Here is a 25,966-nt window from a genome sequence, read left to right on the forward strand (position 1 = left end):
CCCTCCCATATGACGGAAGAATGCCATGCACAGACTTGGCTGGGGCAGCAAGTGCCAGGGGTGATCCAGCACCCACGGAGCTGGCACCTATGACTGTACACAAGATATCACAGTGTTCCTTTCTGAGACATGTTGTTTAATCTCCTCTCGGGTTTCTTGCTTGACAACAGCAGCCAGTGTGACCCTTTGAGGCTCTGAATTTGGTGAGTCTTGTGCCTGGGGCTGCAGGTAGCAGGGGGATGGGGCTGTCCTAGCAGTAGTTCCTACCCCAGCAGGCCCCACCCATACCTGCACTTACCTTTATATGCTATTTGGATGTTTTGCTGACGTTTATCTAGAGGTTGGAAGAATCATGAAGACGGCAGCAGTGTGTCTCCTGGTGGCTCTCCTGGTGCAGCTGAAGTGTATCCAGGGGGCAAGTGTGACAGGTTCTCCAACCACACCTGCTGCAGGTAAGACGGGAACATAGGACACTGTAACCTGCATCTCCCTGTACACAATGGTCATTTTATTAGGATCTGACAGGTCCTTCATGTGCAATGAGAAATCTCTATACTCAGTGAAGTTATTAGTTTAGAGGCAGGGAGGAGATCTGAGGCACAGGGCGAGCTCTCTATTCTAGCTTACAGGGCGAGCTCTCTATTCCAGTTTACAGGGCGAGCTCTCTATTCCAGCTTACAGGGCGAGCTCTCTATTCTAGCTTACAGGGCGAGCTCTCTATTCCAGTTTACAGGGCAAGCTCTCTATTCCAGCTTACAGGGCGAGCTCTCTATTCCAGCTTAGAGGGCGAGCTCTCTATTCCAGTTTAGAGGGCGAGCTCTCTATTCCAGCTTACAGGGCGAGCTCTCTATTCCAGCTTACAGGGCGAGCTCTCTATTCCAGCTTACAGGGCGAGCTCTCTATTCCAGCTTACAGGGCGAGCTCTCTATTCCAGCTTACAGGGCGAGCTCTCTATTCTAGCTTACAGGGCGAGCTCTCTATTCCAGCTTGTCCTGCAGAGTGTTGGGTACTCACTGTGCTGTACAGTATAATGACATTTCTGCAGGTCAGGCTCAGGTAACCTCCAGCTGCAGTAGTGCAATCACAAACTCCCAGTCTGCTCTAACATAATCAGGGCATGCTGGGACTTGTAGTTCCACAGTTTGAATAATGAAATGCATAATTCTGGAATAGATTGTTCCAAGTATTTAGTAAAACAATAAATAAGAATAAAATAGATTTATTAAGTTGAACAAATCCTTTGCAGAGCGCATGAAATATACTTTTTTGATTTTCTGGATGTATTGTAATCAAGAGAATGTCAGTAATCTATATAATCCCACACCGGTGTATTACGTGTGAGTGTATATTATCCCACACCGGTGTATTACGTGTGAGTGTGTATATTATCCCACACTGGTGTATTACGTGTGAGTGTGTATATTATCCCACACTGGTGTATTACGTGTGAGTGTATATTATCCCACACCGGTGTATTACGTGTGAGTGTGTATATTATCCCACACCGGTGTATTACGTGTGAGTGTGTATATAATCCCACACCGGTGTATTACGTGTGAGTGTGTATATTATCCCACATCGGTGTATTACGTGTGAGTGTGTATATAATCCCACACCGGTGTATTACGTGTGAGTGTGTATATTATCCCACACCGGTGTATTACGTACGAGTGTGTATATTATCCCACATCGGTGTATTACGTACGAGTGTGTATATTATACCACACTGATGTATTACGTGCGAGTGTGTATATTATCCCACACCGGGGTAATACGTGTGAGTGTGTATATTATCCACACCGGTGTATTACGTGTGAGTGTGTATCTAATCCAACACCGGTGTATTACGTGTGAGTGTGTATATTATCCCACACCGGTGTATTACGTGTGAGTGTGTATATTATCCCACTGCGTTGTATTACGTGTGAGTGTGTATTTTATCCCACTGCGGTGTATTACGTGTGAGTGTGTATATTATCCCACACCGGTGTATTACGTGTGAGTGTGTATATTATCCCACACCGGTGTATTACGTGTGAGTGTGTGTATTATCCCACATCGGTGTATTACGTGTGAGTGTGTGTATTATCCCACATCGGTGTATTACGTGTGAGTGTGTGTATTATCCCACATCGGTGTATTACGTGTGAGTGTGTGTATTATCCCACACCGGTGTATTACGTGTGAGGGTGTGTATTATCTCACACCGGTGTATTACGTGTGAGTGTGTGTATTATCCCACACCGGTGTATTACGTGTGAGTGTGTATATTATCCCACATCGGTGTATTACGCGTGAGTGTGTATATAATCCCACACCGGTGTATTACACGTGAGTGTGTATATTATCCCACACCGGTGTATTACGTGTGAGTGTGTATATTATCCCACACCAGTGTATTACGTGTGAGTGTGTATATTATCCCACACCGGTGTATTACGTGTGAGTGTGTATATTATCCCACACCGGTGTATTACGTGTGAGTGTGTATATTATCCCTCATCGGTGTATTACGTACGAGTGTGTATATTATCCCACACTGATGTATTACGTGCGAGTGTGTATATTATCCCACACCGGGGTAATACGTGTGAGTGTGTATATTATCCACACCGTTGTATTACGTGTGAGTGTGTATATTATCCCACTGCGGTGTATTACGTGTGAGTGTGTATATTATCCCACACCGGTGTATTACGTGTGAGTGTGTATATTATCCCACACCGGTGTATTACGTGTGAGGGTGTATATTATCCCACACCGGTGTATTATGTGTGAGGGTGTATATTATCCCACACCGGTGTATTACGTGTGAGTGTGTATATTATCCCACACCGGTGTATTACGTGTGAGTGTGTATATTATCCCACACCGGTGTATTATGTGTGAGAGTGTATATTATCCCACACCGGTGTATTACGTGTGAGTGTGTATATTGTCCCACACCGGTGAATTACGTGTGAGTGTGTATATTATCCCACACCGGTGCATTACGTGTGAGTGTGTATATTATCCCACACCGGTGTATTACGTGTGAGTGTGTATATTATCCCACACCGGTGTATTACATGTGAGTGTGTATATAATCCAGCACCGGTGTATTACGTGTGAGTGTGTATATTGTGTGCTGTAGATAGTTTTGGTGGCTGGAGCAAGGACACAAAGCGTTTTTTTAAAGTCACAAACTCTGGGATTCAAACTGGGTTCTCCAGCGAGTCTCCCAGTGAGTCAGTGACTAGAGCCAGTGCATGCTGGGGCTTGTAGTTAAACAACACATAGGGGGAGATGTATCAAGCCATGAGGGTAATCCAATTATCTGCAGTCGGCAATTCGGTTGAATTGATTCCACCCATGGAGAGAGATAACGTAGAGAAGTTTCCCATAGCAACCAATCAGCTTCTGTCACTGCATAGACTGTGCCAGATAAAGGACAGTTACAAGCTGATTGGTTGCTATGGGAAACTTCTCCACTGTATCTCTCTCTCCAAAGGGCCCATTGATCACTGCGGTCTGGGTGCGATATCTGCGCCCGTGATGGCATTGCGGGATACGATTATACTGGCCGGATGTATGATATAGCACACGCAGGGACGCGGGGCCCGTGAGGCGCTCATCCCTGCCATGTGGTCAGAGTGAAGAGACCGTGTCAGTGTGCCGGGGCTCCAGCGCATGCGTGGGCCGTTGCCGGGGAGAGTTCCTCCGGAATAGCGCATACACTACACCAGCACAACGCTGTCTTCAGCTTTGCCTTCCGGAGCCTGGTAAAACTGACAGCATCGCATCCCCCATAGAAGCCTATAATAGCTGCGGCTGCTGGCGGAAATGGAGGGACACAGGGGCGGAACTACTGGCTGTGCAGCCGGTGCACTGCTCCGGGGCCCACCACAATATAGGGGTCCACACTGCCGTTTGTAAATGGCAGGTGCAGTGCAGCTGCTTGCCGGGCAGTCATCAAGGCTGTGACTGAGCCGGCCAGCAGCTACACGCAGAGAGGACCAGGGCACAGTGCAGTCAGGATCAGCGCTTCAGTGCACTACTGGGTAATAAATCCCTATAGTCTCTGCAGTGGGGTCAGAGGAGCATGTGCTGAGCTCTGATTGGAGGAGCCCATCACATGCTCCTCTGACCTGGAGTTTAGCAGCAGCGCAGCCTCATGGGTGTGACTCTTTGGGGGCGATTCAAATGTTCGGCCGGCGGCTTTTTTTTTTTTTTTAAGACGACTGACAGAGCAATTCAATTGTTGCTCTGTCAGGGCGCGATAGCCGCCGGCGCCGGCATTTCTGCATGCACAGGAGGGTGTGAGCACAAATGTGTGATACCCCCTGGTTAGGGCGCGGTAACCGCAGTTAGCGCGCCCTAACTAGAATTTTAGACGGGTTTAGCCGTTTTACACGGCTAAACCTCGTCTCATAGGCGACAATTAATGAGCGCACAGAACAATTGAATAGCAAACTGGGCGCTCATTAATTATCACGACCTAAAAAACATTTGAATCGCCCCCATTGTGAGGCTGTGACTGCTGCTCTGCCGGCTGCCTGTGGATGCTGCTGGTGAGTACACTGTGTGGGCACTACAGGTGGCATAATGTGTGGGTACTACAGTGTGCTATAATGTGTTGGGCACCCACTGCATCCCTGTCACCTCTCCCTGTCACCCTCTCTGTCACACACTGCCTGTCTTGTCTTCCTATTACCCTCTCTCTGTTATCACCCACTGCCTCTCCACTCTCCCTGTCACACACTGCCTCTTCTCTCTCCCTGTCACACACTGCCTCTTCTCTCTCCCTGTCACACACTGCCTCTTCTCTCTCCCTGTCACACACTGCCTCTTCTCTCTCCCTGTCACACACGGCCTCTTCTCTCTCCCTGTCACCCACTTCCCTTCCCTCTCCCTGTCACCCACTGCTTTTACCTGTCACCGCTCCCTATAACTCTCTCCCTGTCACCCACTGCCTGTCAACTATCCCTGTCACCTCTCACCCTCTTCCGTCACACACTACCTCTTCTCTCTCCCTGTCACACACTGCCTCTCCCCTCTCCCTGTCACACACTGCCTCTTCTCTCTCCCTGTCACACACTGCCTCTTCTCTCTCCCTGTCACTCACTGCCTCTTCTCTCTCCCTGTCACACACTGCCTCTTCTCTCTCCCTGTCACACACTGCCTCTTCTCTCTCCCTGTCACCCACTTCCCTTCCCTCTCCCTGTCACCCACTGCTTTTACCTGTCACCGCTCCCTATAACTCTCTCCCTGTCACCCACTGCCTGTCAACTATCCCTGTCACCTCTCACCCTCTTCCGTCACACATTACCTCTTCTCTCTCCCTGTCACACACTGCCTGTCACCTCTCCCTGTCACACACTGCCTCTTCTCTCTCCCTGTCACACACTGCCTCTTCTCTCTCCCTGTCACACACTGCCTCTTCTCTCTCCCTGTCACTCACTGCCTCTTCTCTCTCCCTGTCACACACTGCCTCTTCTCTCTCCCTGTCACACACTGCCTCTTCTCTCTCCCTGTCACCCACTTCCCTTCCCTCTCCCTGTCACCCACTGCTTTTACCTGTCACCGCTCCCTATAACTCTCTCCCTGTCACCCACTGCCTGTCAACTATCCCTGTCACCTCTCACCCTCTTCCGTCACACATTACCTCTTCTCTCTCCCTGTCACACACTGCCTGTCACCTCTCCCTGTCACACACTGCCTCTTCTCTCTCCCTGTCACACACTGCCTGTCACCTCTCCCTGTCACTCACTGCCTCTTCTCTCTCCCTGTCACTCACTGCCTCTTCTCTCTCCCTGTCACACACTGCCTCTTCTCTCTCCCTGTCACACACTGCCTCTTCTCTCTCCCTGTCACCCACTTCCCTTCCCTCTCCCTGTCACCCACTGCTTTTACCTGTCACCGCTCCCTATAACTCTCTCCCTGTCACCCACTGCCTGTCAACTATCCCTGTCACCTCTCACCCTCTTCCGTCACACACTACCTCTTCTCTCTCCCTGTCACACACTGCCTCTCCCCTCTCCCTGTCACACACTGCCTCTTCTCTCTCCCTGTCACACACTACCTCTTCTCTCTCCCTGTCACACACTGCCTCTCCCCTCTCCCTGTCACACACTGCCTCTTCTCTCTCCCTGTCACACACTGCCTCTTCTCTCTCCCTGTCACACACTGCCTGTCACCTCTCCCTGTCACACACTGCCTCTTCTCTCTCCCTGTCACTCACTGCCTCTTCTCTCTCCCTGTCACACACTGCCTCTTCTCTCTCCCTGTCACACACTGCCTCTTCTCTCTCCCTGTCACCCACTTCCCTTCCCTCTCCCTGTCACCCACTGCTTTTACCTGTCACCGCTCCCTATAACTCTCTCCCTGTCACCCACTGCCTGTCAACTATCCCTGTCACCTCTCACCTTCTTCCGTCACACACTGCCTCTTCTCTCTCCCTGTCACACACTGCCTCTTTTCTCTCCCTGTCACACACTGCCTCTTCTCTCTCCCTGTCACACACTGCCTGTCACCTATCCCTGTCACACACTGCCTCTTCTCTCTCCCTGTCACACACTGCCTGTCACCTCTCCCTGTCACACACTGCCTCTTCTCTCTCCCTGTCACACACTGCCTCTTCTCTCTCCCTGTCACACACTGCCTCTTCTCTCTCCCAGTCACCCACTTCCCTTCCCTCTCCCTGTCACCCACTGCTTTTACCTGTCACCGCTCCCTATAACTCTCTCCCTGTCACCCACTGCGTGTCAACTATCCCTGTCACCTCTCACCCTCTTCCGTCACACATTACCTCTTCTCTCTCCCTGTCACACACTGCCTGTCACCTCTCCCTGTCACACACTGCCTCTTCTCTCTCCCTGTCACACACTGCCTCTTACCTCTCCCTGTCACTCACTGCCTCTTCTCTCTCCCTGTCACACACTGCCTCTTCTCTCTCCCTGTCACACACTGCCTCTTCTCTCTCCCTGTCACCCACTTCCCTTCCCTCTCCCTGTCACCCACTGCTTTTACCTGTCACCGCTCCCTATAACTCTCTCCCTGTCACCCACTGCCTGTCAACTATCCCTGTCACCTCTCACCCTCTTCCGTCACACATTACCTCTTCTCTCTCCCTGTCACACACTGCCTGTCACCTCTCCCTGTCACACACTGCCTCTTCTCTCTCCCTGTCACACACTGCCTCTTCTCTCTCCCTGTCACACACTGCCTCTTCTCTCTCCCTGTCACTCACTGCCTCTTCTCTCTCCCTGTCACACACTGCCTCTTCTCTCTCCCTGTCACACACTGCCTCTTCTCTCTCCCTGTCACCCACTTCCCTTCCCTCTCCCTGTCACCCACTGCTTTTACCTGTCACCGCTCCCTATAACTCTCTCCCTGTCACCCACTGCCTGTCAACTATCCCTGTCACCTCTCACCCTCTTCCGTCACACATTACCTCTTCTCTCTCCCTGTCACACACTGCCTGTCACCTCTCCCTGTCACACACTGCCTCTTCTCTCTCCCTGTCACACACTGCCTGTCACCTCTCCCTGTCACTCACTGCCTCTTCTCTCTCCCTGTCACTCACTGCCTCTTCTCTCTCCCTGTCACACACTGCCTCTTCTCTCTCCCTGTCACACACTGCCTCTTCTCTCTCCCTGTCACCCACTTCCCTTCCCTCTCCCTGTCACCCACTGCTTTTACCTGTCACCGCTCCCTATAACTCTCTCCCTGTCACCCACTGCCTGTCAACTATCCCTGTCACCTCTCACCCTCTTCCGTCACACACTACCTCTTCTCTCTCCCTGTCACACACTGCCTCTCCCCTCTCCCTGTCACACACTGCCTCTTCTCTCTCCCTGTCACACACTACCTCTTCTCTCTCCCTGTCACACACTGCCTCTCCCCTCTCCCTGTCACACACTGCCTCTTCTCTCTCCCTGTCACACACTGCCTCTTCTCTCTCCCTGTCACACACTGCCTGTCACCTCTCCCTGTCACACACTGCCTCTTCTCTCTCCCTGTCACTCACTGCCTCTTCTCTCTCCCTGTCACACACTGCCTCTTCTCTCTCCCTGTCACACACTGCCTCTTCTCTCTCCCTGTCACCCACTTCCCTTCCCTCTCCCTGTCACCCACTGCTTTTACCTGTCACCGCTCCCTATAACTCTCTCCCTGTCACCCACTGCCTGTCAACTATCCCTGTCACCTCTCACCTTCTTCCGTCACACACTGCCTCTTCTCTCTCCCTGTCACACACTGCCTCTTTTCTCTCCCTGTCACACACTGCCTCTTCTCTCTCCCTGTCACACACTGCCTGTCACCTATCCCTGTCACACACTGCCTCTTCTCTCTCCCTGTCACACACTGCCTGTCACCTCTCCCTGTCACACACTGCCTCTTCTCTCTCCCTGTCACACACTGCCTCTTCTCTCTCCCTGTCACACACTGCCTCTTCTCTCTCCCAGTCACCCACTTCCCTTCCCTCTCCCTGTCACCCACTGCTTTTACCTGTCACCGCTCCCTATAACTCTCTCCCTGTCACCCACTGCGTGTCAACTATCCCTGTCACCTCTCACCCTCTTCCGTCACACATTACCTCTTCTCTCTCCCTGTCACACACTGCCTGTCACCTCTCCCTGTCACACACTGCCTCTTCTCTCTCCCTGTCGCACACTGCCTCTCCCCTCTCCCTGTCGCACACTGCCTCTCCCCTCTCCCTGTCGCACACTGCCTCTCCCCTCTCCCTGTCGCACACTGCCTCTCCTCTCTCCCTGTCGCACACTGCCTCTTCTCTCTCCCTGTCGCACACTGCCTCTTCTCTCTCCCTGTCGCACACTGCCTCTTCTCTCTCCCTGTCGCACACTGCCTGTCGCACACTGCCTCTTCTCTCTCCCTGTCGCACACTGCCTCTTCTCTCTCCCTGTCGCACACTGCCTCTTCTCTCTCCCTGTCACACACTGCCTCTTCTCTCTCCCTGTCACACACTGCCTCTCCCCTCTCCCTGTCACCTATCCCTGTCACTCACTGCCTCTTCTCTCTCCCTGTCACACACTGCCTCTTCTCTCTCCCTGTCACACACTGCCTCTTCTTTTTCCCTGTCACACACTGCCTCTTCTCTCTCCCTTTCACACACTGCCTGTCACCTCTCCCTGTCACACACTGCCTGTCACCTCTCCCTGTCACACACTGCCTCTTCTCTCTCCCTGTCACACACTGCCTCTCCCCTCTCCCTGTCACACACTGCCTCTTCTCTCTCCCTGTCACACACTGCGTCTTCTCTCTCCCTGTCACACACTGCCTCTTCTCTCTCCCTGTCACACACTGCCTGTCACCTCTCCCTGTCACTCACTGCCTCTTCTCTCTCCCTGTCACACACTGCCTCTCCCCTCTCCCTGTCACACACTGCCTCTTCTCTCTCCCTGTCACACACTGCCTCTTCTCTCTCCCTGTCACACACTGCCTCTCCCCTCTCCCTGTCACACACTGCCTCTTCTCTCTCCCTGTCACACACTGCCTCTTCTCTCTCCCTGTCACACTCTGCCTCTCCCCTCTCCCTGTCACACACTGCCTCTTCTCTCTCCCTGTCACACACTGCCTCTTCTCTCTCCCTGTCACACACTGCCTCTTCTCTCTCCCTGTCACACACTGCCTCTTCTCTCTCCCTGTCACTCACTGCCTCTTCTCTCTCCCTGTCACACACTGCCTCTTCTCTCTCCCTGTCACACACTGCCTCTTCTCTCTCCCTGTCACACACTGCCTCTTCTCTCTCCCTGTCACCCACTTCCCTTCCCTCTCCCTGTCACCCACTGCTTTTACCTGTCACCGCTCCCTATAACTCTCTCCCTGTCACCCACTGCCTGTCAACTATCCCTGTCACCTCTCACCCTCTTCCGTCACACACTGCCTCTTCTCTCTCCCTGTCACACACTGCCTGTCATCTCTCCCTGTCACACACTGCCTCTTCTCTCTCCCTGTCACACACTACCTCTTCTCTCTCCCTGTCACACACTGCCTGTCACCTCTCCCTGTCACACACTGCCTCTTCTCTTTCCCTGTCACACACTGCCTCTTCTCTTTCCCTGTCACACACTGCCTCTTCTCTCTCCCTGTCACACACTGCCTCTTCTCTCTCCCTGTCACACACTGCCTGTCACCTCTCCCTGTCACACACTGCCTCTTCTCTTTCCCTGTCACACACTGCCTCTTCTCTTTCCCTGTCACACACTGCCTCTTCTCTCTCCCTGTCACACACTGCCTCTTCTCTCTCCCTGTCACACACTGCCTGTCACCTCTCCCTGTCACACACTGCCTCTTCTCTCTCCCTGTCACACACTGCCTCTTCTCTCTCCCTGTCACCCACTTCCCTTCCCTCTCCCTGTCACCCACTGCTTTTACCTGTCACCGCTCCCTATAACTCTCTCCCTGTCACCCACTGCCTGTCAACTATCCCTGTCACCTCTCACCCTCTTCCGTCACACACTGCCTCTTCTCTCTCCCTGTCACACACTGCCTGTCATCTCTCCCTGTCACACACTGCCTCTTCTCTCTCCCTGTCACACACTGCCTCTTCTCTCTCCCTGTCACACACTGCCTCTTCTCTCTCCCTGTCACACACTGCCTGTCACCTCTCCCTGTCACACACTTCCTCTTCTCTCTCCCTGTCACACACTGCCTCTTCTCTCTCCCTGTCACACACTGCCTCTTCTCTCTCCCTGTCACACACTGCCTCTTCTCTCTCCCTGTCACACACTGCCTCTTCTCTCTCCCTGTCACACACTGCCTCTTCTCTCTCCGTCACCCACTTCCCTTCCCTCTCCCTGTCACCCACTGCTTTTACCTGTCACCGCTCCCTATAACTCTCTCCCTGTCACCCACTGCCTGTCAACTATCCCTGTCACCTCTCACCCTCTTCCGTCACACACTGCCTCTTCTCTCTCCCTGTCACACACTGCCTGTCACCTCTCCCTGTCACACACTGCCTCTTCTCTCTCCCTGTCACACACTGCCTCTTCTCTCTCCCTGTCACTCACTGCCTCTTCTCTCTCCCTGTCACTCACTGCCTCTTCTCTCTCCCTGTCACTCACTGCCTGTCACACACTGCCTCTTCTCTCTCCCTGTCGCACACTGCCTCTTCTCTCTCCCTGTCGCACACTGCCTCTTCTCTCTCCCTGTCGCACACTGCCTCTTCTCTCTCCCTGTCGCACACTGCCTCTTCTCTCTCCCTGTCGCACACTGCCTCTTCTCTCTCCGTCGCACACTGCCTCTTCTCTCTCCCTGTCGCACACTGCCTCTTCTCTCTCCCTGTCGCACACTGCCTCTTCTCTCTCCCTGTCGCACACTGCCTCTTCTCTCTCCCTGTCGCACACTGCCTCTTCTCTCTCCCTGTCGCACACTGCCTCTTACCTCTCCCTGTCACACACTGCCTGTCACTTCTCCCTGTCACCCACTTCCCTTCCCTCTCCCTGTCACCCACTGCTTTTACCTGTCACCGCTCCCTTTAACTCTCTCCCTGTCACCCACTGCCTGTCAACTATCCCTGTCACCTCTCACCCTCTTTCGTCACACACTGCCTCTTCTCTCTCCCTGTCACACACTGCCTGTCATCTCTCCCTGTCACACACTGCGTCTTCTCTCTCCCTGTCACACACTGCCTCTTCTCTCTCCCTGTCACACACTGCCTGTCACCTCTCCCTGTCACACACTGCGTCTTCTCTCTCCCTGTCACACACTGCCTCTTCTCTCTCCCTGTCACACACTGCCTCTTCTCTCTCCCTGTCACACACTGCCTCTTCTCTCTCCCTGTCACACACTGCCTCTTCTCTCTCCCTTTCACCCACTTCCCTTCCCTCTCCCTGTCACCCTCTGCTTTTACCTGTCACCGCTCCCTATAACTCTCTCCCTGTCACCCACTGCCTGTCAACTATCCCTGTCACCTCTCACCCTCTTCCGTCACACACTACCTCTTCTCTCTCCCTGTCACACACTGCCTGTCACCTCTCCCTGTCACACACTGCCTCTTCTCTCTCCCTGTCACACACTGCCTCTTCTCTCTCCCTGTCACACACTTCCCTTCCCTCTCCCTGTCACCCACTGCTTTTACCTGTCACCGCTCCCTATAACTCTCTCCCTGTCACCCACTGCCTGTCAACTATCCCTGTCACCTCTCACCCTCTTCCGTCACACACTACCTCTTCTCTCTCCCTGTCACACACTGCCTGTCACCTCTCCCTGTCACACACTGCCTCTTCTCTCTCCCTGTCACACACTGCCTCTTCTCTCTCCCTGTCACACACTGCCTCTTCTCTCTCCCTGTCACACACTGCCTCTCCCCTCTCCCAGTCACACACTGCCTCTTCTCTCTCCCTGTCACACACTGCCTCTTCTCTCTCCCTGTCACACTCTGCCTCTCCCCTCTCCCTGTCACACACTGCCTCTTCTCTCTCCCTGTCACACACTGCCTCTTCTCTCTCCCTGTCGCACACTGCCTCTTCTCTCTCCCTGTCACTCACTGCCTCTTCTCTCTCCCTGTCACTCACTGCCTCTTCTCTCTCCCTGTCACTCACTGCCTGTCACACTCTGCCTCTTCTCTCTCCGTCGCACACTGCCTCTTCTCTCTCCCTGTCACCTATCCCTGTCACTCACTGCCTCTTCTCTCTCCCTGTCACACACTGCCTCTTCTCTCTCCGTCGCACACTGCCTCTTCTCTCTCCGTCGCACACTGCCTCTTCTCTCTCCCTGTCGCACACTGCCTCTTCTCTCTCCCTGTCGCACACAGCCTCTTCTCTCTCCCTGTCGCACACTGCCTCTTCTCTCTCCCTGTCGCACACTGCCTCTTCTCTCTCCCTGTCACACACTGCCTCTTCTCTCTCCCTGTCACACACTGCCTCTTCTCTCTCCCTGTCACCTATCCCTGTCACTCACTGCCTCTTCTCTCTCCCTGTCACACACTGCCTCTTCTCTCTCCGTCGCACACTGCCTCTTCTCTCTCCGTCGCACACTGCCTCTTCTCTCTCCCTGTCGCACACAGCCTCTTCTCTCTCCCTGTCGCACACTGCCTCTTCTCTCTCCCTGTCGCACACTGCCTCTTCTCTCTCCCTGTCACACACTGCCTCTTCTCTCTCCCTGTCACCTATCCCTGTCACTCACTGCCTCTTCTCTCTCCCTGTCACACACTGCCTCTTCTCTCTCCCTGTCACACACTGCCTCTTACCTCTCCCTGTCACACACTGCCTCTTCTCTTTCCCTGTCACTCACTGCCTCTTCTCTCTCCCTGTCACTCACTGCCTGTCACTCACTGCCTCTTCTCTCTCCCTGTCACACACTGCCTCTTCTCTCTCCGTCGCACACTGCCTCTTCTCTCTCCCTGTCGCACACTGCCTCTTCTCTCTCCCTGTCGCACACAGCCTCTTCTCTCTCCCTGTCGCACACTGCCTCTTCTCTCTCCCTGTCTCACACTGCCTCTTCTCTCTCCCTGTCACACACTGCCTCTTCTCTCTCCCTGTCACCTATCCCTGTCACTCACTGCCTCTTCTCTCTCCCTGTCACACACTGCCTCTTCTCTCTCCCTGTCACACACTGCCTCTTCTCTCTCCCTGTCACTCACTGCCTCTTCTCTCTCCCTGTCACTCACTGCCTCTTCTCTCTCCCTGTCACACACTGCCTCTTCCCTCTCCCTGTCACACACTGCCTCTTCTCTCTCCCTGTCACACACTGCCTCTTCTCTCTCCCTGTCACACACTGCCTCTTCTCTCTCCCTGTCACTCACTGCCTCTTCTCTCTCCCTGTCACACACTGCCTCTTCTCTCTCCCTGTCACTCACTGCCTCTTCTCTCTCCCTGTCACACACTGCCTCTTACCTCTCCCTGTCACACACTGCCTGTCACCTCTCCCTCTTCTCTCTCCGTCACACACTGCCTCTTACCTCTCCCTGTCACACACTGCCTGTCACCTCTCCCTGTCACACACTGCCTCTTCTCTCTCCCTGTCACACACTGCCTCTTCTCTCTCCCTGTCACCCACTTCCCTTCCCTCTCCCTGTCACCCACTGCTTTTACCTGTCACCGCTCCCTTTAACTCTCTCCCTGTCACCCACTGCCTGTCACCTCTCCCTGTCACCTCTCCCTGTCACTCACTGCCTGTCACCTCTCCCTGTCACTCACTGCCTGTCACCTCTCCCTGTCACTCACTGCCTCTTCTCTCTCCCTGTCACCCACTGCCTGTCCCTGTCATGCTCTTCCTGTCACCCACTGCATATAATCTCTCCCTGTCACCGACTGCCTCTTCTCTCTCCCTGTCACTCACTGCCTGTCATCTCTCCCTGTCACGCTCTTCCTGTCACCCACTGCCTGCTATCTCTCCCTGTCACCTTCTTGCCTCTCCCTGTCACTCTCTACCTCTGCGGAGGAGGGGGGCCCAAAGCTAATTTTTGCACCTGGTCCCACCATTCACAAGTTCCGCCACTGGAGGGACAGTAACAAAAAACATCTGGAGGATATTAAATATTTGCGGGTATCCCCCGAAAATGGGCTTCAGGGAATATACTGCAAATATTTAATGATCAATAAGCCCCCAATGCTTACATCGCCCGCAGAGTGAGCCTTATGTTACCCTATGTTACCCTATTCTAAACTATTACAATAACGCACAGTTACTAGAGGTATCTTCTACTTTTCATTCCCTAAGAACTCCCCAACGTGAGAGGAGTATTACACTGTGAGACATCTCTCCATCTATGTAAAGCCGGGTACACACTAGAAGATATGTTGTCCGATTTGGCGGCTTGGACGACATATCGTCCACATCGGCCAGTGTGTACCAGCTATGTCTCTGACAATGCGCGCTCCCACGTGTCGTCAGCAACATCGTCAGGCGGGCAATATCAGCGGGGTGCCATGCTGCCGAATGCAGCATGGCCCCCCGCTGACGATATCGCCCGTCTGACCTGCATGTAGATCCGGCAGACGATGTTGTTGCGCTGCCGCTACCGGCATCGGCAAGTGTGTATGTACTTGCCAATGCCGGCACCCCGCCGGATCCTGTCATTAACGAGGTCGGTACACATTAGCCATCGCAATCACCGCCATCATTTCTTACTAATAAGAGGGTATTTATTAATAGTAATGAATGTACAGGATTATTTATCCAGTGACGTGCACTGAGGCCCTGATTCAGAGCCGGACGCTCTTTGTGAGAGCTTGCTCTGAATCTGGGCGGCCTGTTTTTTTTTTTTTTGGGCCGGCCTCCAGGCCGCTCGGTAAGCTGTGGGTGATGGGTGACCACCCACAGCTTTTGTGAGCGGCCAGGTGATGGTCGCGACCATCGGGCTTGCGACGAGATCCTTGTGGTAGGGTCTCGTTCCCGCAAGCCGCAGTGAGCTTCCTGCTCTAATAGAGCCGGAAGCTCACTACTGACATCACGAGTGATGTCAGTAGGGCCGCCCACAAACGGCAGGCGTTCCTTCAGGAACGCCTCAGTTTGAACAGCCACCCCCCCCTCCCCGCCTACAAAACGGGGCGGACATAGACAGATTGTAGCGAGCCCCGGAGCAAGTGAATTTCTCACTCACTCCGGGGCTCGCGTGCGCAGTGCCCCACCATCGACCCGTTGCTAGCGGGTCTGAATGAGGCCCTGAGTCTAGACATGTACAGTAAATAACAGGGACCTGCATTCAGGGTAGCAACATATAAAGTATTACTTATAATAAAAATGGAATCTAAAAAACCAGTAAGAAGAATTTATGATCACGTGGAACGATACAAAATGAAACCTGTATCAGCCGCTGATGAATTAATCACATAATGATAGATGTCCAAATGGTCAATGGGTTGAAATAGCCTCAATGTGATTAGAAGTAGACCTCTCCTTGCTGCATCTGTAACCCCATCACCATTGTGATCATCGGTCGTCATAGTGGCTTCTCTGGCCGGCTGCGTAAGCCGAACCTTACTTAGCCTGGCCGGCTACTGGCCACTTGCGATGGACAGGAAATCTGAGTCTTACATGGTAAATCCTGGCCTTGGCACGCCCCCGATTCCAGGAATGCAGCCAGCGCTGCCCACTCACCGCCCTCATATGGCCGCTGCACAAACGCAGAATGAATCCTACGCTTGTGCAGACCCACAAACAGTCCGGAGAAATAATCACTGATGCAAAGAAAAAGTTCACCTGAATGATAGCAGGGTGTGCGCCGCTACTACAGGTAACATTACTGTATCAGTGGGGAGGATGCTTCTCAGTCAGATGATGTTCTCCCATGGCGAACTATTCACTCCATTGTGCAATGCTCAGTGTTTTAGGATGGCCATTGGTTGGATATTTATTGATGGTGCCGTTCTTGTTTAGCATCGATGGCATGAACACACTGAAGGAGGACCATTGATGGTTTGCACCCATTGATGGACTTCCCTGCTCTAGGGAATGGCAGGCAGTGGGCCAATCAGTAAAAGGGGGTGGGGCTGCACCGAGAAGGAAAAAGAAAAACACCCACTTCCTGTCTGCCATCAAGTCTGCTTTCCATCATTGATAGTAAAACCATCAACAATTGATGATTAATCATTGATGTATGATGGCCATCCCTACCCAGCGTCTGGAATAGATCAGTATGCAGGCAAGATCTAGAGCTGCTCAGTTGACTGATCAATCAACATACAGTACAGCTGCTGTTGGCTAAGGCGTTTCAACGCATGTGTAAAAGATATACGTATACCATATATATATATATATATATATATATACTGCTTAAAACACATCATTCCAGTGAAGCGATCTATGAAAGAGTGTGAGAGGACAATGCCAGTTCAGTGAGGAGGGGTCCCAGGAAGAGGAGAGGGGACACCATATCAGGGCACAGAGAAGGGGTCCAAGAAAAGAGAGCATGGGCAAGTTTGCAGGGTGGAGATAAGAGTTTCCAGGAGAGAGGGGACAAGGTGGCAGGTTTAAGAGGAGGGATCCCAGTAGAGACCAAGAGGACAACATGTCAGGGCAGAGAGAAGATTGGGACAAGGTATTGTGGCAGAATGGAGAGGTCAGAGGAGAGGGAATACATTATCAGAGAGGAGGGGTCCCAGAAGAAAAGTAGGAGAGGGAACAAGGGGGCAGGGCAGAGATCAGGGGTCCCAGGAGAGGGAACAAAGGTGGCAGGGCAGAGTTCAGGGGTCCCAGGAGAGGGAACAAGGTGGTAGGGCAGAGATCAGGGGTCCCAGGAGAGGGAACAAGGTGGCAGGGCAGAGATCAGGGGTCCCAGGAGAGGGAACAAGGTGGCAGGGCAGAGATCAGGGGTCCCAGGAGAGGGAACAAGGTGGCAGGGCAGAGATCAGGGGCCCCAGGAGAGAGAACAAGGTGACAGGGCAGAGATCAGGGGTCCCAGTAGAGGGAACAAGGTGACAGGGCAGAGATCAGGGGTCCCAGGCGAGGGAACAAGGGGACAGTGGCAGGTGGGGAGTTTGACTGGGGCGGTACACCTGTCTAACCGTAACGCAGGTGTCCTAAGGCGAGCTCAGGGAGCACAGAAACCTCCCGTGGAGCAGAATGGCATAAGCAGGTGGCAGGGCAGAGATCAGGGGTCCCAGGAGAGGGAACAGGGTGGCAGGGCAGCGATCAGGGGTCATAGGAGAGGGAACAAGGTGGCAGGGCAGCGATCAGGGGTCCCAGGAGAGGGAACAAGGTGGCAGGGCAGAGAGGAGTGGTCCCAGGAGAGGGAACAAGGTGGTAGGGCAGAGATCAGGGGTCCCAGGAGAGGGAAAAAGGTGGCATAGCAGAGATCAGGGGTCCCAGGAGAGGGAACAAGGTGGCAGGGCAGAGATCAGGGGTCCCAGGAGAGGGAACAAGGTGGCAGGGCAGAGATCAGGGGTCCCAGGAGAGGGAAAAAGGTGGCAGAGCAGAGATCAGGGGGTCCCAGGAGAGGAAACAAGGTGGCAGGGCAGAGATCAGGGGTCCCAGGCGAGGGAACAAGGTGGCAGGGCAGAGATCAGGGGTCCCAGGAGAGGAAACAAGGTGGCAGGGCAGAGATCAGTGGTCCCAGGAGAGGGGACAAGGTGGTAGGGCAGAGATCAGGGGTCACAGGTGAGGGAACAAGGTGGCAGGCAGCAATCAGGGGGTCACAGGAGAGGGAACAAGGTGGTAGGGCAGAGATCAGGGGTCCCAGGAGAGGGAACAAGGTGGCAGGGCAGAGATCAGGGGTCCCAGGAGAGGGAACAAGGTGGCAGGGCAGAGATCAGGGGCCCCAGGAGAGGGAACAAGGTGGCAGGGCAGAGATCAGGGGTCCCAGGAGAGGGAACAAGGTGGTAGGGCAGAGATCAGTGATCCCAGGAGAGGGAACAAGGTGGTAGGGCAGAGATCAGGGGTCCCAGGAGAGGGAACAAGGTGGCAGGGCAGAGATCAGGGGTCCCAGGAGAGAGAACAAGGTGACAGGGCAGAGATCAGGGGTCCCAGTAGAGGGAACAAGGTGACAGGGCAGAGATCAGGGGTCCCAGGCGAGGGAACAAGGGGACAGTGGCAGGTGGGGAGTTTGACTGGGGCGGTACACCTGTCTAACCGTAACGCAGGTGTCCTAAGGCGAGCTCAGGGAGCACAGAAACCTCCCGTGGAGCAGAATGGCATAAGCAGGTGGCAGGGCAGAGATCAGGGGTCCCAGGAGAGGGAACAGGGTGGCAGGGCAGCGATCAGGGGTCATAGGAGAGGGAACAAGGTGGCAGGGCAGAGATCAAGGGTCCCAGGAGAGGAAACAAGTTGGCAGGGAGGAGATCAGGGGTCCCAGGAGAGGGAACAAGGTGGCAGGGCAGAGAGAAGGTGTAAATGAATGAATACTGCGCTGGTGTGTCCCTGTCAGAAACAGCAATCAATTACATCAATGATGGATATCACATATATTTAATAAAAATACAATAAATACAAATACGTACAAAAAAACGCTAGACAATAACAATGAGACTATACCTCAAAATACCTAATGGTGTATTGAGGGCTAATATTATTGACACATTATAAAATGATAGATGTGTAAACCACAATGGTATCCGATGGAGGTTTTGAAATAGCAATGTCCCATATGCAAATAAATGCTAATCACGACTTGACAGCCGTGATAATAAAAGAAATCCTGCACTTGATATAGGTAAACAATATATAGTCATATGGTTGGAACAGTGCTGGCCCGCAAGTGTAATAAGAGGAGAAAGGACAGTCGGACAAATCCGATGACACCTGCTCAGATGGTTAGAACCCACTTGGAATTAGTGGATGGAGCCCCATGCAGGGGATTTACTCACGGAGCGTCTCTGGCTCAATGCTCCACATGTAGCAGGTGAATTGGCAGGCTGAATCTCCCTCGAGTGCCTGCAGCAGTCTCGCTCTCTCACTCTCTCCGCCGGCGGAGAGGGGACGAGCGGCCTCTGTTCTGTAACAGACCATGGGAAGTCTCCGTGTACTCCGCCGCGCCAGCAGCTGTGATGGTAATCAGGTAGACACGAATAAGGTGGCAGGGCAGAGGTACACCTTCTCTCTGCCCTGCCCACCTTGTTCCAGGAGAGGGAACAAGGTGGCAGGGCAGAGAAGGTGTACCAGGAGAGGGAACAAGGTGGCAGGGAAGAGAAGGTGTACCAGGAGAGAGAACAAGGTGGCAGGGCAGAGCGAAGGTGTACCAGGAGAGGGAACAAGGTGGCAGGGCAGAGAGAAGGTGTACCAGGAGAGAGAATAAGGTGGCAGGGCAGAGAGAAGGTGTACCAGGAGAGAAAACAAGGTGGCAGGGCAGAGAGAAGGTGTACCAGGAGAGAGAATAAGGTGGCAGGGCAGAGGTACACCTTCTCTCTGCCCTGCCACCTTGTTCCAGGAGAGGGAACAAGGTGGCAGGGCAGAGAAGGTGTACCAGGAGAGGGAACAAGGTGGCAAGGCAGAGAGAAGGTGTACCAGGAGAGAGAACAAGGTGGCAGGGCAGAGAGAAGGTGTACCAGGAGAGGGAACAAGGTGGCAGGGCAGAGAGAAGGTGTACCAGGAGAGAGAACAAGGTGGCAGGGCAGAGAGAAGGTGTACCAGGAGAGAGAATAAGGTGGCAGGGCAGAGGTACACCTTCTCTCTGCCCTGCCCACCTTGTTCCAGGAGAGGGAACAAGGTGGCAGGGCAGAGAAGGTGTACCAGGAGAGGGAACTAGGTGACAGGGCAGAGAGAAGGTGTACCAGGAGAGGGAACAAGGTGGCAGGGCAGAGAGAAGGTGTACCAGGAGAGGGAACAAGGTGGCAGGGCAGAGAGAAGGTGTACCAGGAGAGGGAACAAGGTGGCAGGGCAGAGAGAATGTGTACCAGGAGAGAGAACAAGGTGGCAGGGCAGAGAGAAGGTGTACCAGGAGAGAACAAGGTGGCAGGGCAGAGAAAAGGTGTACCAGGAGAGGGTACAAGGTGGCAGGACAGAGAGAAGGTGTACCAGGAGAGGGAACAAGGTGGCAGGGCAGAGAGAAGGTGTATCAGGAGAGGGGACAAGGTGGCAGGGCAGAAAGATGAGGTCCCAGGAGAGGGAACAAGGTGACATGGCAAAGAGAAGGTGTACCAGGAGAGGGGACAAGGTGGCAGGGCAGAAAGATGAGGTCCCAGGAGAGGGAACAAGGTGACATGGCAAAGAGAAGTCCCAGGAGAAGGAACAAAGGCCCTGATTCAGAGACGGATGCTCTGAAAGAGCGCCCGCTCTGAATCTGGACGTTTATTTTTTCCTTTTGTGCGGCCTTGTGGCGAGCGGCCAGGATGATGGTCGCGATGGTCAAGACCATCGGGCTTGTGACGAGACCCTTGTGGTAGGGTCTCGTGGCCGCAAGCCCCAGAGAGTCATTTGTAGAAACTCTGGTAACCAATGGAGTTTGGTTGTTGGGTTTGGATAGAGTAAATGCAGTCAGTCTGCTTCACCACCAACCACAGCTCAGGCTGGTGATTTTGGTGCCATAGGCCTGCAGCAGTTTCCCAGTACAGCCACGATATTTCAATGTACCGCCATCAAAATCCTAACAATGCTCATGGCCAACGTTGGATTAGTGGCAGATAGATAAAATAGATTATTAGAGATCAGGGTTTTTTTTTTTTAAGTAAAGTTCTTTCAAATCCAAACCTAATGGTTGGTTGACGGTTCTAAGTGCTACTAAGTGCCTGTGCTCCATTCTTTACAGACAGACCAGGGACATGCCCACCACCGGTGCCCATGATTCTAGGAGCGTGTTTTAAAGTATGCAGCACAGACCAAGAATGTGAGGGCAATCGCAAATGCTGCAAGACCGCCTGCAATGGGTTTCAGTGCCAGATTCCAGACAGTGAGTATTCACCGGGCACGATGACCTCACTGATGGCCTCCATCAGACTATCCGCCATTAATTGTTTTCTTTATCCTCTTTCAGACAAACCCGGTGCTTGCCCCGAGAACGTCAGTTCGACAACCTGTGACACAACCGTTCACTGTGCGTCTGACTCCAAATGTGACGGGGACCAGAAGTGTTGTTCTACAGGCTGCAACGGCTCCATTTGTCAAAGTCCAATAGGTAACTAATAAGGTTTCCCAATTAACGGTGCAGACAATATCCTAGTAGAGACTCTTGTTGGCTTCTTGTTACTCCATGACTAGAAGTCCTTAGGTGATGCACAGCATGCAAGACCCCCCCCCCCCTAATTTCCAATACAGATCTCTCTATGTCATCAGTCTATAAGAGTCATTATATTCCGAAGTTTAATACAGAGGGCGATCAGATGGCACATGAGGGTTGGGCAACATAACTCCTAACTGAAGATACAGTAATTTAGCTGAATACAAATACATTTGGGTGATATTAGTAATAATATAATATGTCTATCCCTGAATTACTGCAGAAATAAACGTTTCACAAGCTGTAGAGTTAGTGGCCTCCAAGACTTACATGCCTAGAACCATAAGCTTAGCTGTCATGGGAGGAACGGTGGAACCTGATTGGATCGTCATTGCAGCTGTCCAGACCAGGACCAGCGTCTTGCTAACACTGTCCCACCCCTTTATAGATTCCACAGCCACTAATGACAGAGGGGAGATGGCTGTAGAACATTTGTCAGGGGTTACAGTGTTGAAATCTATTTAGCTTTGTTGATCATTTCCCTAGTGCCATTTGGTTCATGAGGTCTGGTTTCCTTCAAGAAGTAGAAAGAAATGAGGTTGATGTAAAGCCCTCTCTATAGTATTTGGAAGGTGTGTTCTGAAAGCCTGACAATGATTGGCTTCACAGCAACTTTACACCCATGATGCATTAGCCTAATACCATGTACGGGTCTGTATGGAACTTTCAGGGCCACTGCGCAGATATACAGGTCAGGGTAAAGCTGGGAGAAGTTGAGGAGGGGACTATCTCGGTCTGTATTTTTATACCTCATTCACCGGTCATTAGCTATTACTCTCTCCCCATCTTCCTCTCTCTCCCCCTCTCTCCCCATCTTCCTCTCCCCATCTTCCTCTCTCTCCCCATCTTCCTCTCTCTCCCCCTCTTCCACCCATTTCCCTCCCCCTCTTCCCATCTCTCCCTCTCCCTTTCCCATTTCCCCCTCTTCCTCCCATCTATCTCCCCATTTCTCTCTCATTCCCCCTCCTTTGTCTTCCTTCCGTCTCTCTTTCTCCTTCCTATCTCTTTCTCTCCCTCTTGAGCTAGGTACACACTATAAGATAGTCTGGCTGGTTGGAAAGAAGATCTGGTAATGTATAGAAGCAAATGACAATCAACCATTTGCTCCCAAACTGATTTAACTAATTTGTCTGAACAACCATTTTTGTCTGTTTTCTAGTGTTTGAGAACAAATGGTCCATTGTCATTTGCTCCACACTACAAAATTTTTGTTCCAACCAGTTAGATTGGACAGATAATCTTCCACCTCTCTCCCTCCCATCTCCTCCTCTAAGCTTTCTCTTCTCCTTCCTCTCTCCCATCTCCTCCTCCTAAGCTCTCTCCTCTACATCCTCTCTCCCATCTCCTCCTCCTAAGCTCTCTCCCTCTTCATCCTCTCTCGCATCTCCTCCTCCTAAGCTCTCTCCCTCTTCATCCTCTCTCCTATCTCCTCCTCCTAAGCTCTCTCCCTCTTCATCCTCTCTCCTATCTCCTCCTCCTAAGCTCTCTCCCTCTTCATCCTATCTTGCATCTCCTCCTCCTAAGCTCTCTCCCTCCTCATCCTCTCTCGCATCTCCTCCTCCTCTTAAGCTTTCTCCCTCTTCTTCTTCGCTCTCTCCCCCCTCTCCTTCCTCTCTCTCTCCCATCTCCTCCTCTAAGTTCTCTCCCTCCCGTCTCCTCCTCCTAAGCTTTCTCCCTCTTCTTCCTCTCTTGCATCTCCTCCTCCTAAGCTCTTTCTCCCTCTTCTTCTTCTCTACCTCCCTCCCATCTCCTCCTCTAAGCTCTCTCCCCCTCTCCTTCCTCTCTCTCTCTCCCATCTCCTCCTCTAAGCTCTCCCCCTCTTCTTCCTCTCTCTCTCCCATCTCCTCCTCTAAGCTCTTTCTCCCTCTTCTTCTTCTCTACCTCCCTCCCATCCTATCCTCTAAGCTCTCTCCCATCTCCTCCTCTAAGCTCTCTCCCCCTCTTCTTCCTCTCTCTCTCCCCCTCTCCTTCCTCTCTCTCTCCCCCATCTCCTCCTCTAATCTCTCTCCCATCTCCTCCTCTAAGCTCTCCCCCTCTTCTTCCTCTCTCTCTCCCATGTCCTCCTCTAAGCTCTTTCTCCCTCTTCTTCTCTACCTCCCTCCCATCCTATCCTCTAAGCTCTCTCCCATCTCCTCCTCTAAGCTCTCCCCCTCTTCTTCCTGTCTCCCATCTCCTCCTCTAAGCTCTCTCCCCCTCTTCTTCCTCTCTCTCTCCCATCTCCTCCTCTAAGCTCTTTCTCCCACTTCTTCTCTACCTGCCTCCCATCCTATCCTCTAAGCTCTCTCCCCCTCTTCTTCCTCTCTCTCTCCCATCTCCTCCTCTAAGCTCTTTCTCCCTCTTCTTCTCTACCTCCCTCCCATCCTATCCTCTAAGCTCTCTCCCATCTCCTCCTCTAAGCTCTCCCCCTCTCCTTCCTCTCTCTCTCCCATCTCCTCCTCTAAGCTCTCTCCCCCTCTCCTTCCTCGCTCTCTCCCATCTCCTCCTCTAAGCTCTCTCCCATCTCCTCCTCTAAGCTCTCCCCCCCTCTTCTTCCTCTCTCTCTCCCATCTCCTCCTCTAAGCTCTCTCCCCCTCTCCTTCCTCTCTCTCCCATCTCCTCCTCTAAGCTCTCCCCCTCTTCTTCCTCTCTCGCATCTCCTCCTCCTAAGCGCTCTCCCTCTTTTTCCGCTCTCAAATCTCCTCCTCCTAAGCTTTCTCCCTCCCTTGTCATTCAGACAAGTTTGTTAAATGTTTGATCTAAACAATTTGTTCAAACAACAGTTTCTCCTTCATCCACTAGGGGACACTGGAGTTCAAGACAGTGGGGTATAGACGGTGGTAGAGTAGAGCCTGGCACTTTAAATAATTCAGAAGTGGGACTGGCTCCTCCCCCTCTATGCCCCATCAGCCCCAGTTTTTAGAATGTGCCCGAGAGAACCGGTCGCACATTAGGCTGTCTCCAGCCTTTTCATATAATTTTAATTAAGAGTTTTTACAAGTATTGAGGACAGGCAGGCTGATTACTGTGGCAGTCTGCCTGCTACGTGGGAGCCGCCGGGAAGGGCACCGCCACGGGTACTGCAGCCTGTGTCCGGTGACCCTGAGGAGGGGGCACAGCAGAGAGAGTCATTGGACCCTGCGAGGACCCGCCACTGCTGACAACGGCATGTGTCCGGGTTCCTCGCCGCCCCCTCAGCCCAGCATCCCGGCCGCAGCAGTTGTAAGTATAACCACTGCTCCTGATTAGCAGTGGACGTTAGAGCTGGGCTCAGTGACATGCCGCTAGCTGTCACTGTTAGCGGCGCTGCTAAAATCTCCCCCCGCTATCCACCCCCATCTTTCCACAACGGGCCTGGGGACATAATTCCCGATTAAAACACCGGAGCTAACGGGGGCGAAGCTAATAACGGCGAGTCCTGTACAGTGGCGCCACTGGTACGGGCTCTCCCTCTCAGTACTATGCACTGCAGCAGCATCCTGGAGAAGTGGCTCACTGTGGTAAGGGCGGCTCTGTACAGCAGCCGCTAAGCGCACTCAGCAGCCCGCCATTTATAGTGGAACACTGCCGGAGCATAGCTGGCAGTCAGTTCTAACACAGGGGTTTCTGCTCCCTCTTTTATAAGAGGAGTCGCGCAGCAAGCTCTGACTCATCCCCGCTCGGGAGAGAAATGAAGTCGGGGTCCGCCGCAGCTGAAACCGGCTGAGTCCGGGTCTCCCGCCTCTCCCCCCACAGTCAGACGGCTTGCTGCGCTGTCAAACAGCACCGCGCTGGCTTAGGCTCAGAGCCGCTGGAGTGCACGGCTGTTCATTACTGCGCTCTCGGCTGTTGGTCCCCCTCCTGTTTAATGAGGGGATGGAGCGCGGGCCCCTCTACAGCAGAGTAATACGCATTACTGATACGCCTGCTCCTCCCACCTCTATACACAGGGAGGGAGACTGCGGCGTCCCGCTACTCCAGGGGTCTACACTGGCGCTGTCTCAGTAGGTGCAGCGCCAGTTGCACTAAGAGTAGCAGTAAGATCCCGGTAAAAAACACCCATGCTAGCGGGGGCGGAGTTTACCGGTGGCCATAGTGGCTAAGCTTGCCGCCCATTCCAGAGTAATGGCGCGTCCTATATACAGTCAGGTGCATAAATATTGGGACATTGACAGAATTTTCATATTTTGGCCTCTATTCACCACCACAATGGCTTTGAAATGAAACAAACAAGATGTGCTTTAACTGCAGACTTTCAGATTTAATTTGAGGGTAATTACATCCAAATCAGGTGAACGGTGTAGGAATTACAACGGTTTCTATTGGTGCATCCCACTTTTTAAAGGGGCCAAAAGTAATGGGACTATCAACTCAAAAGCTATTTCATGGACAGGCGTGGGCTATTCCCTCGTTATTTAATTA

General features: G+C 52.9%; 1 protein-coding gene across 1 annotated transcript in view; it reads left to right on the forward strand.

Annotated features, from left to right (window-relative positions):
• The first annotated feature begins 304 nt into the window (after positions 1-304).
• LOC148512581 (uncharacterized) overlaps positions 305-25,966 on the forward strand; it is a 35,672-nt gene continuing 10,010 nt past the window's right edge. The window contains exons 1-3 of the mRNA XM_088482040.1: positions 305-452; positions 21,122-21,262; positions 21,347-21,487. Coding sequence (XP_088338166.1) covers positions 305-452; positions 21,122-21,262; positions 21,347-21,487 — 430 coding nt within the window. The remainder of the gene's footprint in view (positions 453-21,121; positions 21,263-21,346; positions 21,488-25,966) is intronic.

This window comes from Taudactylus pleione, unplaced genomic scaffold, assembly GCF_031769625.1.
Source record: "Taudactylus pleione unplaced genomic scaffold, aTauple2 ptg000281l, whole genome shotgun sequence".
NCBI classification, from domain to species: Eukaryota; Metazoa; Chordata; class Amphibia; order Anura; family Myobatrachidae; genus Taudactylus; species Taudactylus pleione.